The following is a 16634-nucleotide window of genomic DNA, read 5'->3' as shown; positions in this document are numbered from 1 at the left end:
TTGGAAAAATGTTAGAGTCTATTATAAAGATTGTAATAGCAGAGCATTTGGAGATACATAACGTAATCAAATGAAGTTTGGCTTCATGAAGATGAAATCATTCCTGACAAATTCTTCACAGTTCTTTGAGGAGGTAACCAGCAAGGTAGATAAAAGGGAACTAGTAGCTGTAATACATAAGACCATAAGACATAAGAGTGGAAGTAAGGCCATTCGGCCCATCAAGTCCACTCCGCCATTTAAATCATGGCTGATGGGCATTTCAACACCACTTCCCTGTACTCTCCCTGTAGCCCTTGATTCCTTCCAAGATCAAGAATTTGTCGATCTCTGCCTTGAAAGCATCCAACGTCCTGGCCTCCACTGCACTCTGTGGCAATTCCACAAGCCCACCACTCTCTGGCTGAAGAAATGTCGTCTCATTTCAGTTTTAAATTTACCCCCTCTAATTTTAAGGCTGTGCCCATGGGTCCTAGTCTCCCCGGCTAACGGAAACAACTTCCCAGCGTCCACCCCTTCTAAGCTATACATTATCTTGTAAGTTTCTATTAGATCTCCCCTCAACCTTCTAAATTCTAATGAGTACAATCCCAGGATCCTTAGCTGTTCATCATATGTTAAACCTACCATTCCAGCGATCATCCGTGTGAATCTCCGCTGGACACGCTCCAGGGCTAGTATGTCTTCCAAAAGATTTAACATAATGCCATATGTGAGAGTGCATGGTGTTGGGGTGGTATGGATACAGGATTTGCTAACAAATAGAAGGTAGACAGTTGGAATAAAAGATGGCAACGTGTAACAAGTGGAATGCCACAGGAATCAGAGATAAATTAATGACTCAAATGAGGAAAATGAATGTTCTAAAGCCAATTTATGGATGACACAAAAATAGATGGGAAGGCAAGCTGTGAGGATAACATTAAGCGTCCACACAGAGACTGAGGCTGAGTGTTGAAAAACATAGCAGATGGAATATAATGTGGGAAAATCTGTCGTTATGCACTTTGGCAGGAAGAACAGAGGCAATTTCTAACAATTACATCAAGAATAGTTGCAAAAATATGCAGCACGGGGAGATTTTGAGGTCCTTGTGCATAAAGTGCAAAAAGCTAGTATCTAAGTTCAGTAGGTAAGATGGAGGCAAATTGGAAGGCAAAAAAAGTTGGCCTTTATTACAAAGGCAATGGAGTTTAAAAGTAGGGAAGCTTGTTAGAACTATATAAATCACTAGACAAACAATACCTAGAATATTTTGAACAGTTTTGGTGTCCTTTACCAAGGAAAGATATAAGGAATGTCAGTTGAGAAAGTTCACTATACTAATTATGAGTATCAATGGCCTGTCTTACAAGGAAAAGTTAAATAGGTTGTGCCTGTACACATTGGAATTTAGAAGAATGATAGGTGACTTTCTTGAGATATACAAGATGCCTAGTGGGCTATAAGGTTAGATGTGGAGAGCAGACTGAATGGGCTGAATAGCCTTCTTCTGCCCCGATGTCAAATGATCTTAGCATCAAATGCAATGTATGAAGATCTTCAATGTTAGAACATTTTAACATTTACATCATATAATCATTGCGTATGATCAACAAGGTCCTCGTGGGAGGATTAAGGTGCGTGGGATCCATGGTCATTTGGTTGTGTGGATTCAGAATTGGCTTGCCCATAGAAGACAGAGGGTATTGGTGGAAGGGTGTTTTATCAGGTTGGAGGTCCTTGACTAGTGATGTTCCATAGGGACCCGTACTGGGACCTCTGCTGTTGGTGATAAATATAAATGACTTGGATGGAAATGTAGCTGGATGGGTCAGGAAGTTATGCTGCAGCTGTACAAAACTCTGGTGCGACCGCACTTGGAGTATTGCGTACAGTTCCGGTCACTGCAGTATAAGAAGGATGTGGAAGCTTTGGAAAGGGTGCAGAGGAGATTTACACGGATGTTGCCTGGTATGGAGGGAAGGTCTTACGAGGAAAGGCTGAGGGACTTGAGGCTGATTTCATTAGAGAGAAGAAGGTTGAGAGGTGACTTAATTGAAACATATAAGATAATCAGAGGGTTAGATAGGGTGGATAGGGAAAGCCTTTTTCCTAGGATGGTGACGGCGAGCACGAGGGGGCATAGCTTTAAACTGAGGGGTGAAAGATATAGAACAGATGTCAGAGGTGGTTTCTTTACTTAGAGAGTAGTAAGGGAATGGAATGCTTTGCCTGTAACGGTAGTATGACTCAATTCCCAGTGTGTTGCATGAACGTAACTTATGCAACGGTAGTAGATTCGCCAACTTTAGGTACATTTAAGTCGTCACTGGATAAGCATATGGACGTACATGGAATAGTGTAGGTTGGATGGGCTTCAGATCGTTATGACAGGTCAGCACAACATCGAGGGCTGAAGGGCCTGTACTGTCCTGTAATGTTCTATGTTCTATGTTCTATAATAATATGATACAGATGTGGAATTGTCGATTGTGTAGAAGGTTGTCAAAGGATACAGTGGGCTGTAGATCAGTTGCAGATATGGGTGAAGAAATGGCAGACGGAATTTAATCTGGGTAAATGTGCGGTGCTGCACTTTGAGGGATCAAATATTAAGGAAAAGTGTACAGTTAACAGCAGGATCCTGAGCAGCATCGATGTACAGAAGGATCTTGGGGTTCAAGTCACACAAGTAGACAGGATGGCAAAGAAGGCGAATGGCATGCTTGCCTGCATTGGTCAGGGATTGAGTACAAGCATCAAGATGTCATGTTGTAGCTTTATAAGATTTTGGTTAGGCCACATTTAGAACATTATGTTCAATTCTGGTCACCACATTACAGGAAGGATATGGAGACTTTGGAGAGGGTGCAAAGAGGTTTACAAGGATGCTGCCTGGATTAGAGGGCATGAGCTATAAGGAGAGGCTAGAAGCACTCAGGTTGTTTTCTCTGGAATGCCACAGGCTGAGGGGAGACTTCAAAGAAGTCTATAAAATTATGAGATGCATAGTTAGCATTGACAGCCTGAATCATTTTTCCAGAGTTGAATACTAGGGGCATGCACTTAAAGTGAGAGGGGGAAAGTTGGAAGGAGATGTGAGGGACAAGTCTTTTAAACAGATAGTGGTAAGAGTCTTGAATGCACTGTCAGGGGTAGTGGTGGAGGCAGATATGATGGGGGCATTTAAGGGACTTTCAGAAAGGGACATGAATATGCAAGGAATGAAGGGGTATGGACCAAAGACAGTCAGAAGGGATTTGTTTCATTTGGCATCATGTCTGGCACAACATTGTGGGCTGAAGGGCCCATTTCCCGTGATGTTCAATTCTATGTTCAATGTTCTATGTCCTAATGCTCTTTTACATGTAGATAGAAGTAAAAGAACATGTTGGACACAATGCAAAGGAACTAAGGGGTGAGGATGGTAGAGAAAGGCAAAAGGGAGGGTCTTGAAGCTTTTCAATGCAGTGAACTGGATATTAGAGGGAAGTAGAAAGGGTGGGCTAAAAAAAACAGAAGAGTGATGTTTAATATAAGCGATAACAAGATGTAGAGCTGGATGAACACAGCAGGCCAAGCAGCATCAGAGGAGCAGGAAAGCTGGGTCTGGACCCGAAATGTCAGTTTTCTTGCTCCTCTGATGCTGCTTGGCCTGCTGTGTTCATCCAGCTCTACACCTTGTTATCTCAGATTCTCCAGCATCAGCAGTACCTGCTATCTCTGTTTAATATAAGGCATAGAACATAGATAGAACATAGAACAGTACAGCACAGAACAGGCCCTTCAGCCCACAATGTTGTGCCGACCATTGATCCTCATGTATGCACCCTCAAATTTCTGTGACCATATACATGTCCAGCAGTCTCTTAAATGACCCCAATGACCTTGCTTCCACAACTGCTGCTGGCAACGCATTCCATGCTCTCACAACTCTCTGCGTAAAGAACCTGCCTCTGACATCCCCTCTATACTTTCCACCAACCAGCTTAAAACTATGACCCCTCGTGCTAGCCATTTCTGCCCTGGGAAATAGTCCCTGGCTATCAACTCTATCTATGCCTCTCATTATCTTGTATACCTCAATTAGGTCCCCTCTCCTCCTCCTTTTCTCCAATGAAAAGAGACCGAGCTCAGTCAACCTCTCTTCATAAGATAAGCCCTTCAGTCCAGGCAGCATCCTGGTAAACCTCCTCTGAACCCTCTCCAAAGCATCCACATCTTTCCTATAATAGGGCGCCCAGAACTGGACGCAGTATTCCAAGTGCGGTCTAACCAAAGTTTTATAGAGCTGCAACAAGATCTCACGACTCTTAAACTCAATCCCCCTGTTAATGAAAGCCAAAACACCATATGCTTTCTTAACAACCCTGTCCACTTGGGTGGCCATTTTAAGGGATCTATGTATCTGCACACCAAGATCCCTCTGTTCCTCCACGCTGCCAAGAATCCTATCCTTTGTAACTCTGTGATACTTTGCAATGTTTGGAACAACTATTCAAGGAAACCTTCCTGTGTTTGCTCATTATCACGTCCTTTCTCTTCTGTGTTTACAAATTTAGCTACTAATATTCAAAAAAATAAATCTTCCTGCCACGATGTTGCGTTAGAATGAAACAGATGAACGTACATGGCACAACCAGCTGAGATCTGTTCTTCTTTTCATTCTCCTCCCTCTCTGCAATGCTGCTGGTGTTTGGTTCAGCCTGGTAGGCAGCCAGCGCTTCCCATTCTTTCTCCAGTCGGTTCTTGTTCCTCAGATGGTCCTCCATATAAGACTAAAATACAGTAGAGAATGCAAACATGAAACTTCAAGCGCAATTCCATCGGTTTCAATGTATCACAGTTATACTGTAAAACACATTTGAGATGAATGAACAATGGCACCACACAACATCTTATACAATTTATTTCCCAACCTTTTTCATAATTTGTGTGGGATTTTTCCCAGTTGCAGTGACTTTCTGCAGGGCTTATTGAAAAAAGTTGGTGTTTTTCTATTGGAGCCAGCAGGATTTATTCTAAAACACACTGCCTTAAATGTTATCATGAAGAGCTTTGTGTGAGAGCTTAACATGACAACCTTGAAATTCTCTCTTTGCAATTTCAGCTTCAGCATTCATCTAAAAGAATTTCCATTGGACCCAAGAAGATTTTCTTTTCCCCAAAGTTCATGGGATTCACTGACATTTACTTTGAAAAGACTACATGTGTCAAAGGATAAGATTTTTTTCACTTCAATTTTACTTTGGTGTTGGTTCTTTGCTGTGTACAATGTTAACCTATTTTCTGTCATAAAGGAAGCTCATTCTGATGCAAGTGTCACTAAGTCAGTGGCTCTGGTTTGATTGGCTTCCAGCAAAGACAACAAGCCATTCAATTCAATACAAAGTCTCTGAGTTGTTCAAATTTTTTTTTGCTGAAAATCTTCCTTGAAGTCAAAAGACAGCTTTTCAGAATACTGAATCCCTGTCATTAATTTAAATGGAAATTATCGCTGAGTCTTTTTGGGTCAAAATCCTGGAACTTCCTCCCGGCCAAATGGCATTGAGGGTCTATCTACAGCACACGGACTACAGTGGTTCAAGAAGGCACCGCCTTCTAAAAGGAAATTCAGATCAAGCAATAAATGCTGGCCTAGCCAGTGATGCTCAGAGCCCATAAGAGAATGAATTAAAAAAAACTGTTGAAGATACATAGTCAAGCTGGACAATTCCTGCAGATGGCAGGTGCAATAAAAGAAAAGCCTGTTGATAAATATACTGCATGTAACACAGGATTCACAGTAGTTGCAAATCAAAACTTTCTATCACACAAAGAACTAATAAAGTTTGAAATTGTAAAAATATATGTTTTTTTTCACTTTTTTGAAACCTTGTTGTTTCACTGCCTACAATAAAGTTGATTCTGACGTTGTTTTACTACCGTAACAGAAAAGCCTTGGAACAAACACAGTAGAGGTTGTACAGGATGTTGGTGAAGCCTCTTCTGGAGTTCTGTGTCCAGTTCTGGTTTCCTAGTTACAGGAAGGATATGATTAAGCTGAAGACGGTTCAGACTAAGATTTATCAGGACGTTGCCAGGAATGGAAGGTGTGAGTTACAAGGAGAGGCTGGAGTAAGCTGGGGCATTTTTCACTAGAGTATCGGAGGTTGAAGCGTGGCTTTACAGCGGTTTATAAAATCATGAGAGGCATAGGTAAGGTGAATGGCAAGCACTTTTTCCTTTGGGTGAGAGATTTCAAGAACTGGGGGCATATTTTGAAGGTGAGAGGAAGAAGATATTCAGCGCAACACAGTGGTGCATGCATTGAAGAAGTGGTGGATGCCAGTACAGTTTCAACATTTAAAAGGCATTTGGATAAGTGCATGAATAGGAAAGGTTTGAAGGGATATGGGCCAAGTGCAGGTAGAAACGTCAGCTTTTGTGCTCCTGAGATGCTGCTTGGCCTGCTGTGTTCATCCAGCTTCACACTTTATTATCTTGGATTCTCCAGCATCTGCAGTTCCCATTATCACTGCAATTAGGAGGGTCGAGTTTAGTTTGGGAATATGGTTGGCAAGGGCTGGTTGGATCAAAGGGTCTGTTTCTTGCTGTATGACTCTATGACTCAATTCCCAGTGTGTTGCATGAACGTAACTTATGTATTTGAGCACGTGATACGCTATCAGAAATTTGAGGAGCTAGGACTTGAATGGTGGTGCTGGCTCGAAGGGCCAAATGGCCTACTCCTGCACCTATTGTCTATTGACTCTCCCACATGACAACAAAATGAAATATAGAAACAAAAATATCTGGAGTTAAAAAAAATCCACAAGTGTTTCTGTAAAATTTGCTTCAGTTGTAAATGACTTTCTGGAGGAAATGTGTGGATTTATGCCTGTGCATTTGTGAACAAGGTTTTTTTTCTCTTTTAAAAGGGTGGTTCAAATGTGGAATTCGCTTCCCCTGATGAGCAGTGGAGGCCGGCCTTTTAAATTTGTTAAAGTTAGATAGACTTTTGTCAGAAAAGAGAGTGTAGGGTAATGGGGTGGAGACAGGGAAGTGGAGCTGAGAACACAAACAGATCAGCCACAACCTTATGGATTAGTGGAGCAGGCTCAAAGGGACAAATGGCCCACTGATGCTCTTATAGGACCAAATTATTGCAGATGCTGGATTCTGTACTGAAAGCAACGAATGCTGGCAATCATAGCAGGTCAGATAGCATCCATGGAGAGAAAGCAAGCCAATGTTTCAAATCTGGATAACTCTTTTTCACCTGATGAGGAGCTATCTAGACTCAAAATGTTAGCTTGCTCTCTCTCTCTGTGGATGCTGCCTGACCCGCTGTGCTCTCCAGCATTTGTTGTTTTTGTATTGTTGCTCTAATGTTCTTTTGTTCATAAAGGTGGTCCTTTCCCTGATAAGACTGGAGTGTATCTATTAAGTTGAAAGTCCTTATTTAGTCCTTCAGCAGATCTGAAAGGCTGTTTCTGGGCTTCATGTTAATGTTTCCCTTCAATTACAGAGGTGATGGCCCAGTGGTCTAATTCCTTGACTATTTATCCAGAAACTCAGCAAATGTCCTGGGGAGACGTGTTCGAATTCTGCCACAGCAGATGATGGAGTTTGAATTCGATAGCCCTCTGGAATTAAGAATGTAATGATAACTATGAAACTGTTGTCAATTGTCAGGGGCAGAACATCTGGTTTACTGATGTCCTTCAAGGAAGGCAACTACCATCCTTACTTGGTCTGGCCTACATTTGACTCCAGACCCACAGCAAAGTGGTTGACAATTAACTGCCCACTGGACAATTAGGGACGTGTAATAAATACTGGCCTAGGTAGTGATGCCTAAATCCTGTGAAAGAATAATACAAGTTAGTTTGTTTAACTTTTCTTGGTAAGCAAGCATCTGGCTTTGGCATGCTGTCCTGCCTAATTTACTTGAGCCCTTTGAGCAGAGCATGGGTACTAAGTGTGTTGATCAGGGAGAGCGTTTTTGTGTTGGGAGCTTCGTCTTGCCAACTGAACTTGAGTAGTTTGTACAAACAGGGCATGTGAGGCTTGGGGATCGCTTTGCAGAACACCTCCGCTCAGTTCGCAATAAACAACTGCACCTCCCAGTCACAAACCATTTCCACTCCCCCTCCCATTCTTTAGATGACATGTCCATCATGGGCCTCCTGCAGTGCCATAATGATGCCACCCGAAGGTTGCAGGAACAGCAACTCATATTCCGCTTGGGAACCCTGCAGCTCAATGGTATCAATGTGGACTTCACCAGCTTCAAAATCTCCCCTTCCCCCACCGCATCCCAAAACCAGCCCAGCTCATCCCCACCCACCACTGCATTACAAAACCAGCCCAGCTCATCCCCTCCCCCCACTGCACCACACAACCAGCCCAGCTCTTCCCCTCCCCCACCGCATCCCAAAACCAGCCCAGCTCGTCCCCTTCCCCCACTGCATCCCAAAACCAGCCCAGCTCGTCCCTGCCTCCCTAACCTGTTCTTCCTCTCACCTATTCCCTCCTTCCACCTCAAGTCGCTCTCCCATTTCCTACCTACTAACCTCATCCCGCCCCCTTGACCCGCCTGTCCTCCCTGGACTGACCTATCCCCTCCCTACCTCCCCACCTATACTCACCTCTACTGGCTCCATCCCTGCCTCTTTAACTTGTCTGTCTCCTCTCCACCTATGTTCTCCTCTATCCATGTTCGAACTGCCTCCCCCCTTTCCCTTTTTATTTCAGAACGCTGTCCCCTCCCCCGTTTCCGATGAAGGGTCTAGGCTCCTAAGATGCTGCTTGGCCTGCTGTGTGCATCCAGCTTCACACTTTGTTATCAAGAGTTCAATGGTGATCAGGAAACTGCTGTTGATTGTGAAGACAAGCCTATCTGGTTGACTAATACCTCTTAGGGAAGGAACCTTGCCTGGTCTGGCCTACATGGGACTCTAGACCCACAGCAATGTGCTTGCGACTTCTCACTGCCTTTGGGGCAATTAGGGATGGCCTACAAATGTTGGCCCATCCTGCGATACCCACGTCTAATGAATGCATTTAAAAAACTCACTTATTCAGCACATATATTGACAGGTTTCTAAACACCAGCCATATAAAGAGATACACGGATAGTGTGGGAAAATGTCATTGCAGTGGAAGATTGGCAATGATCATATTGAAGCAGGCTCAATAGTGTGAATAGAGATAATGGGAACTGCAGATGCTGGAGAATCCAAGATAATAAAGTGTGCAGCTGGATAAACACAGCAGGCCAAGCAGCATCTCAGGAGCACAAAAGCTGACGTTTCGGGCCTAGACCCTTCATCAGAGAGGGGGATGGGGTAAGGGTTCGGGAATAAATAGGGAGAGAGGGGGAGGCGGACCGAAGATGGAGAGAAAAGAAGATAGGTAAAGAGGACAGTATAGGTGGGGAGGTAGGGAGGGGATAGGTCAGTCCAGGGAAGACAGACAGGTCAAGGAGGCGGGATGAGGTATTAGTCAACCAGATAGGCTTGACTTCACAATCAACACCAGTTTCCTGATCACCATTAAACTCTTGATAACAAAGTGTGAAGCTGGATGCACACAGTAGGCCAAGCAGCATCTTAGGGGCCTAGATCCTTCATCAGAAACGGGGGAGTGGGAGAGCGTTCTGAAATAAAAAGGGAAAGGGGGGAGGCAGATCGAACATGGATAGAGGAGAACATCGGTGGAGAGGAGGCAGACAAGTTAAAGAGGCGGAGATGGATCCAGTAGAGGTGAGTATAGGTGGGGAGGTAGGGAGGGGATAGGTCAGTCCGGGGAGGACAGGTGGGTCAAGGGGTTGGGATGAGGTTAGTAAGTAGGAAATGGGAGTACGACTTGAGGTGTGAGGAGGGAATAGGTGAGAGGAAGAACAGGTTAGGGAGGCAGGGACGAGCTGGGCTGGTTTTGGGATGCAGTGGGGGAAGGGGAGATTTTGAAGCTTGTGAAGTCCATATTGATACCATTGGGCTGCAGGGTTCCCAAGCAGAATGTGAGTTGCTGTTCCTGTGACCTTCGGGTGGCATAGTTGTGGCACTGCAGGAGGCCCAGGATGGACATGTCATCTAAGGAATGGGACGGGGAGTTGAAATGGTTCGCGACTGGGAGGTGCAGTTGTTTATTGCAAACGGAGCGTAGGTATTCTGCAAAGAGGTCCCCAAGCCTCTGCTTGATTTCCCCCATGTAGAGGAGGCCACAATGGGTACAGTGGATACAGTATACTACATTGGCGGATGTGCAGGTGAACATCTGCTTGATGTGGAAAGCCATCTTGGGCCTGGGATGGGGGTGAGGGAGGAGGTATGGGGGCAAGTGAAGCACTTCCTGTGGTTGCAGGTTAAACTCTTAATTCCCAGAAGATTACCTGGGTCTCTGGATCAATAAGGCTCATGATAATACCACAAGGCCATTGCCTAGTTAGTTACCTCATTCGAACAGTGAGTAGAAAAGTATGCCTCATCTCAGGCCTCAGTGGCTTCCCTCTTAGTTTGAAATGGTCCCTGGTTATGGGCCACATCCCTTCTCCCCAGCCAGGATCTGTATCTATTCCTTTAAATATATTGTAGGTGACAATGAGGTAACCCTTCATTCTTCAAAACCATACTGAGAATGCAGATCTGTTTTCCTCATTCTCCTTTTAAAGGACAGTCCTGTCACTCCAGGAAAAATCTAGTGAACGCTTCGTTGCTTTTCCTCTTTTGCAATAATATCCTTTCAAAGGTATGGCAACTAAAGCTACAGACAGGACACCGGGTGCAGTTTAACCAAGATTCTGTACAACTGAAGTAAGACTTCACTACTCCTGTATTCAAATACTCTTGCCAGTCGCTAACATACTGTTAGCCTTCCTTCATTGCTTCCTGCATCTGCACATTAGTCTTCATTGACATTTTGGCAGGGACATCTAAGTCCTTTTATATATCTACAATTTCCAGTCTATTACCATGTAAGAAATGTTTGGTACATCTGTTCTTTTTACTTAAGCAGATAATCTCACACTTTTCCCCATTATATTCTATCTGCCATGTTCTTGCTCATTCATGGTGTTTGTTCAAATCCTGCTGAAGTCATTTTGCATCTTTTGCACAGCAATCACTCTTACCTAGCTTTTTACAATCCCTACAGTAGAGATAGCGGCCAACTGGCCCAGTGACCCTGCGAAGAGCACCCCACCCAGGCCCCATCCCCCATCCCCATTATCCTGCATTTCTCATGTCCACCTGTGGGCAATTTTAATGGCCAAACCACCGAACCTGCACATCTTTGGACCGTGGGAGGAGACCGGAGCACCCGGAGGAAACCCACGCAGGCATGGCGAGAATGCACAAACTCCACACAGACGGTCACCCAAGGTTAGATGCCATCCATTAACCTGGAAATATTGCATTTAATTCCCTCAAACAAATCCTTTGTGAACAGCTGGGACCCAAGTGCGGATCCTTGTGTTACCTTGATCCATGAGAGCTTTATGGTCACTCCTTTGCTGAGACTAGTTTTATAACTCCAGATTTATTTATTGAATTTAAATTCCACAAACTGCTATGGTATGACTTGGACCAGTTTTCCCAAACCATTAGCCCTAGCCTCTGGGTTACAAGATCAATTGACTATGCCACCATTTCCTCTGCTAATCAAATGCCCGGTTCACATCGTGGAAGATTCCAGAAAAACTGCCTGAAATTTATGCTGGTCAATTTAGTCATGGCCTTTCCATCCATACCATTGCTTTCAAAGTAAACCATCATAGATGGAATCATAACATCTGACGTCCAATACTAAGACAAAAAGCTGGACAGTAATGAAAAAGAAAAATTGTGTCAGTAGAGCATAACAAAGTACGAAGAGCAAAAGCTCAGCATTAATGGACAAAGCCTAATATTGGCAAATAAAACCATTAACAGGAGAAACTAAACGCTAACAGAATAAGCAGGGCACTAACAAGGAAAGCAGGGCATTAATACAGTAAACACAACTAATAGAGAAAATAGAGCACAAACGTAACATGAACAAGGACAATAATTAACTGAGAAAGAAAACCAGCACTAACAAGGAACTCAATTAACAGGAAAAATAGAACATTAACAGGCAAAACAGAGGATTAACAGATGAAAAAGCACCCTGACAGAGAGCACTTTGCATTAACAAGGAAAGCAATTATCAGAGAGAACAGAATGGACACAGGCAAAAAGGCTTTAATAGAAAATGACGAGTATGGACAAGAAGAATGGAGAAAGGAAATGGAAAGGCCACTATAACAGAAACTAAAAGATCACTAAGAAACCGAGAAAGTGCTCATTAAAGGACGAAGGAACATATTGAGACATTGTATTAAGAAGGAAGGAAGAAAAGGGTGTTGAGAGAACAGTTGCAATGATCACTGTGGTGAGCTATGGAGGGCACTGAGAAAAATGGAGAACACAGCGTGAGGAAAGTCAAAAAATGAAGACAATGTTGACAAAGTAGTGAGAGAAAGCACATTGACAGATTAACAGAAGAAACAGTGTTCAGAGGGGAGGAGAATGTTGAGTGAATATGAAACTCCAAGGACATAAGAGTGAGAGGCCACTAAGAAAGGGAAGGCAGAGAACACTAAAAAGAGAAAAAGGACAAAGAAGAAGGGTCTAGGCCTGAAACTTCAGCCTTCCTGCTCCTCTGATGCTGCTTGGCCTGCTGTGTTCATCCAGCTCTACACCTTGTTATCTTGGATTCTCCAGCATCGGCAGTTCCTACTATCTCTCAAGGACAAACAGGTGATGGTCAAGTGAAAGAGGAAATGCAGATCGGTAAAACAAAACCTTTGTTGGTCAGTGCATTGAGTATAGGAGTTGGGGGCTGATGTTGTGGCTGTACAGGATATTGGTTACTCCACTTTTGGAATATTGTGTTCAGTTCTGGTCTTCCTGCTACAGGAAAGATGTTAAACTTGAAAGAGTGCAGAAGAGATTTACAAGGATGTTGCCAGGGTTGGAGGGTTTGAGCTACAGGTAGACGCTGAATAGGCGGGGGCAATTTTCCCTACAGCCTTAGAGGCTGAGGAGTGACCTTATAGAGGATTTATAAAATCATGAGGGGCATGGATAGGGTGAGTACCAAGGACTTTTTCCCAGGGTATTAGATTAGATTCTCTACAGTGTGGAAACAGGCCCTTTGGCCCAACAAGTCCACACCCGCCCCTTGGCGCATCCCACCCAGACATCCCCTTATAACCCACACGCCCCTGAACACTACGGGCAATTTAGCATGGCCGACCTACCTAGCTTGCACATCTTTGGATTGTGGGAGGAAACCGGAGCAAACCCACGCAGACATGGGGAGGATGTGCAAACTCCACACAGGCTGTTACCCGAGGCTGGAATCGAACCCGGGTCCCTGGCCCTGTGAGGCTGCAGTGCTAACCACTGAGCCACCGTGCTGCCCAGAATTAAATGGCATTGGTTTAAGTTGAAAGGGCAAAGATTCAAAAGGGCGCTAAGGGGCAACATTTTCACACAGAGGGTGGTTGGTGCATTGAATGAGCTGCCAGTAGAGGTGATGGAGGCTGGTACGACTATAACATGTGAAAGGATGGGTACATGAATAAGAAAGGTTTAAAGGGATGTGGCCCAAGTGTTGGCAAATAGGACTAGATTAATTCAGGATATCTGATCAGCATGGACAAGTTGGATGAAGAGTCTGCTTCTATGCTTTAAAGAACATTTCCTGTTTATAAAATCAATAATGCTGATGACAGAACACTGAATAGCCTGGACAGAGTGGATGTTTGGAAGATGTTTCCATTAGTAGGAGAGAATAGGACCCAAGGGCATATCCTTAGAGTAAAGGGAAGGCCTTTTAGAATGGAGGTAAGGCAAAACTTCTTCAGCTAGAGAGTGGTGAACTTTTGGAATTCACTGCCACAGAAGGCTGTGGAGGCCAGGTTATTGAGTACATTTAAGACAGAGATAGATAGGTTCTTGATTATCAAGGGGATTAAGGGTTACGGGGAGAAATCGTGAGAATGGGGTTGAGGAACTTACCAGCCATGATTTAATGGCATAGCAGACCCGATGGGCCAAAAGGCCTAATTTCTGCTTCTATGTCTTATGGACTTATAATAATCTTATGCTAGTTTATATTACATTAGAAAAAGAAATCTAAGTTTGGTGCAACATAATTAGTTTCGAAATTTGGGAGAACAATCTCAAAGAGCGACTTTCAAACTCCCATGTAAATCCCAAGATGTGGGCTAACTTGTATTCCTTCAGCAATAAGAAAACACAAGTTTGGATGAAAAAGCCTGAAGTTGGCCTATTTGACTCGATCCTTCTTCAAGTGTAACATAACACTTTGAATTTCCTTGGAAACACATACTATTAAAATTGTCTATCTATATTAGAAACCTGTTTTCTGGCTCAAAGTTCATGTAAAGTTAATTACGTTAGCATTCATAATAGCTTCGTAATTTCCTGTGCCTCATTTTCTAGAGCTTGTTAACGCAACGCCACTTCAATTCAAAAGAGCATGTGAATTTCCTGGATTTATGTTGATTTCCTTGCGGCTCCCAAATATACCAAAAAATTTATTTTTAGGTGAAGGCAGTGTTAAGGTGATCTGTGAGCAATGTATTTCAGGACATAAGCATGATGCTCATTAATCCCCATATTTAACTCTGTCTCCCACAATTTTGCTTCAACAGGTATTTTCACTGATGCTTTTCGCAACTTTCTACACTCGTTGTATACTTGGTTGTACAACTCTCTTTCTTCACTGAAATATATATGGTGAAAAGGTGAGAGCCCAGATCTTCTTAGGGAACATGACCATTAACCGGTGAATGCAAGTTTAATCCTATGCTTTTTAAAAATTTGTTAACAGGATGAGGACATCACCAGCCAGGCAGCATTTATTGCCCATCCCTAATTATTCAGAGGGCAGTTTAGAGTTGAGCACATCACTGTGGGTCTGGAGTCACATGGATTCACAGGTAAGGAAGGCAGTTTCCTTCCCTAAAGAACATTAGTGAGCCCAGATGGGTTTTTCCGACAATCAGCAATGGATTCATGGTCATTGTTAGATTCGTAAATGCGGATATTTTTTATTGAATTCAAATTCCACCATCTGTATGGGCAAAATCTGAACCTGGGTGCCCAGAACGTTATCTGGGTCTCTGGATTAACAGTCCAGTGATATTATCACTAGGTCATCACCTCCCCTAATTATCACTTATTTTACAACCAATTACAGACTAACGTCACAAAGTTATTACTAATCTTAATTTTGCTAAGACGCTTTTGTGCAAAACCATATTAATTGCCATCTATAAATCCATAATCACAACATCCATTGGCACTGTCTGATCTAAATATGCAAGAGAGTCCCGGAAAGCAATTTGGTTAGGTTCACCAGAAATGACCACCACATCACAAATCCACGATGCCCATGATCAACCAGCACTTGTCCAAGTCTTCAGACTCTCTGGCCTGAATTGCTGTAAGGATGCAAACTTTTTCCATAATTACAAAAACGGCAGTGGAAACCTGAATCAGAAAGTCTGTCCCTCAAACATGTATTGGAAATAGGGATGGGTGCAAATGGATTCGTCCATCATTCAGGGAGACACAGACTGACTGGATTTTCACTAGCGTGATGTCCAAAACATGACTGATCCATTTTAAAACCAGAAGACACGAATAAATGCATGAAGTACATAAACACATTAGAATTGTCAAAAGCGAATATCATCACAGTTGTCAAAGTGAACTGTAAATAGAGCCATCAAATGAGTGATCAAGATCTCAAAGTATTTAAAATTTCCATCCTTTTAACATTTGAAAGAGCTGTCCAGATTGTTAAAACAAAATCAGCACTTGCTATTTCACTGTTTCAATGTAAGCCTGAGGTTTTCACCAGGGGATTGGCATTGCATTACTGATTTTACAGACTTTCGGTGTCATAGTGTGGTGCCTGTCAGTTCAGTTTGAATGACAGTCCCAAATGGTCATAAAACCTTTGAAATAGAACCATGAATTACACTGCTTATTTCTGTAAGCGATTAATGTAAGTTAAATGTGGGGTATGTGCTTTTGTCAATGAGAATTTTTTTTGTTAATAGTGGGTGTCAAATTTTAACTCTGCCGATCTGAATAGGTTTTGAATGGATAAACATAAGACCCGTAAAGTCACCAATAAATCCTGAAGAGCTTCATTTAATTTTAGTATGGAGCATGAGGTCTGTCCATGTTAGATTCTGAGTAGGAGCAAATTACTGCAGGTGCTGGAATGTGAACTGAAAACAACAAATGCTGGAGATCATAGCAGGTCAGGCAGCAATGAAGCAACAACAAGCTAATGTTTCGAGTCTAGATGACTCTTCATCAGAGCTGTGGAGGGGGCAATATTTATGCAATAGTTGGGTTGGGGACATTGGAGTGCTGGGTGAGAAAGGATGTTGGTAGTTCAGGGGGATCTAATGATGACAGTGAATCTGTTGCCGATTGTTGGAAAAACTCATCTGGTTCACCAATGTCCTGTAGGGAAGGAAACTACTATTCTTACCTGGTCTGGCCCACATGTGACTCCAGACCCACAGCAATGTGGTTGGCTCTTAACTGCCCTCTGGGCAATTAGGGCTGGGCAACAAATGCTGCCCAACCAGCAAC

General features: G+C 43.2%; 1 protein-coding gene across 5 annotated transcripts in view; it reads right to left on the bottom strand.

Annotated features, from left to right (window-relative positions):
• The window catches only part of ptprn2 (protein tyrosine phosphatase receptor type N2), a 949211-nt gene that overhangs the window by 73646 nt on the left and 858931 nt on the right, over window positions 1–16634 (bottom strand). For all 5 annotated transcript variants that reach the window (XM_048556814.2, XM_059639614.1, XM_048556833.2 and 2 more), the window contains one exon: window positions 4613–4760. In XM_048556814.2, the coding sequence (XP_048412771.1) occupies window positions 4613–4760 (148 nt within the window). The remainder of the gene's footprint in view (window positions 1–4612; window positions 4761–16634) is intronic.

This window comes from Stegostoma tigrinum, chromosome 2 (assembly GCF_030684315.1).
Source record: "Stegostoma tigrinum isolate sSteTig4 chromosome 2, sSteTig4.hap1, whole genome shotgun sequence".
Taxonomy (NCBI): Eukaryota; Metazoa; Chordata; class Chondrichthyes; order Orectolobiformes; family Stegostomatidae; genus Stegostoma; species Stegostoma tigrinum.
The sequence above is the reverse complement of the archived record's forward strand: the minus strand, read 5'-3'. Positions and strand labels throughout refer to the sequence as shown.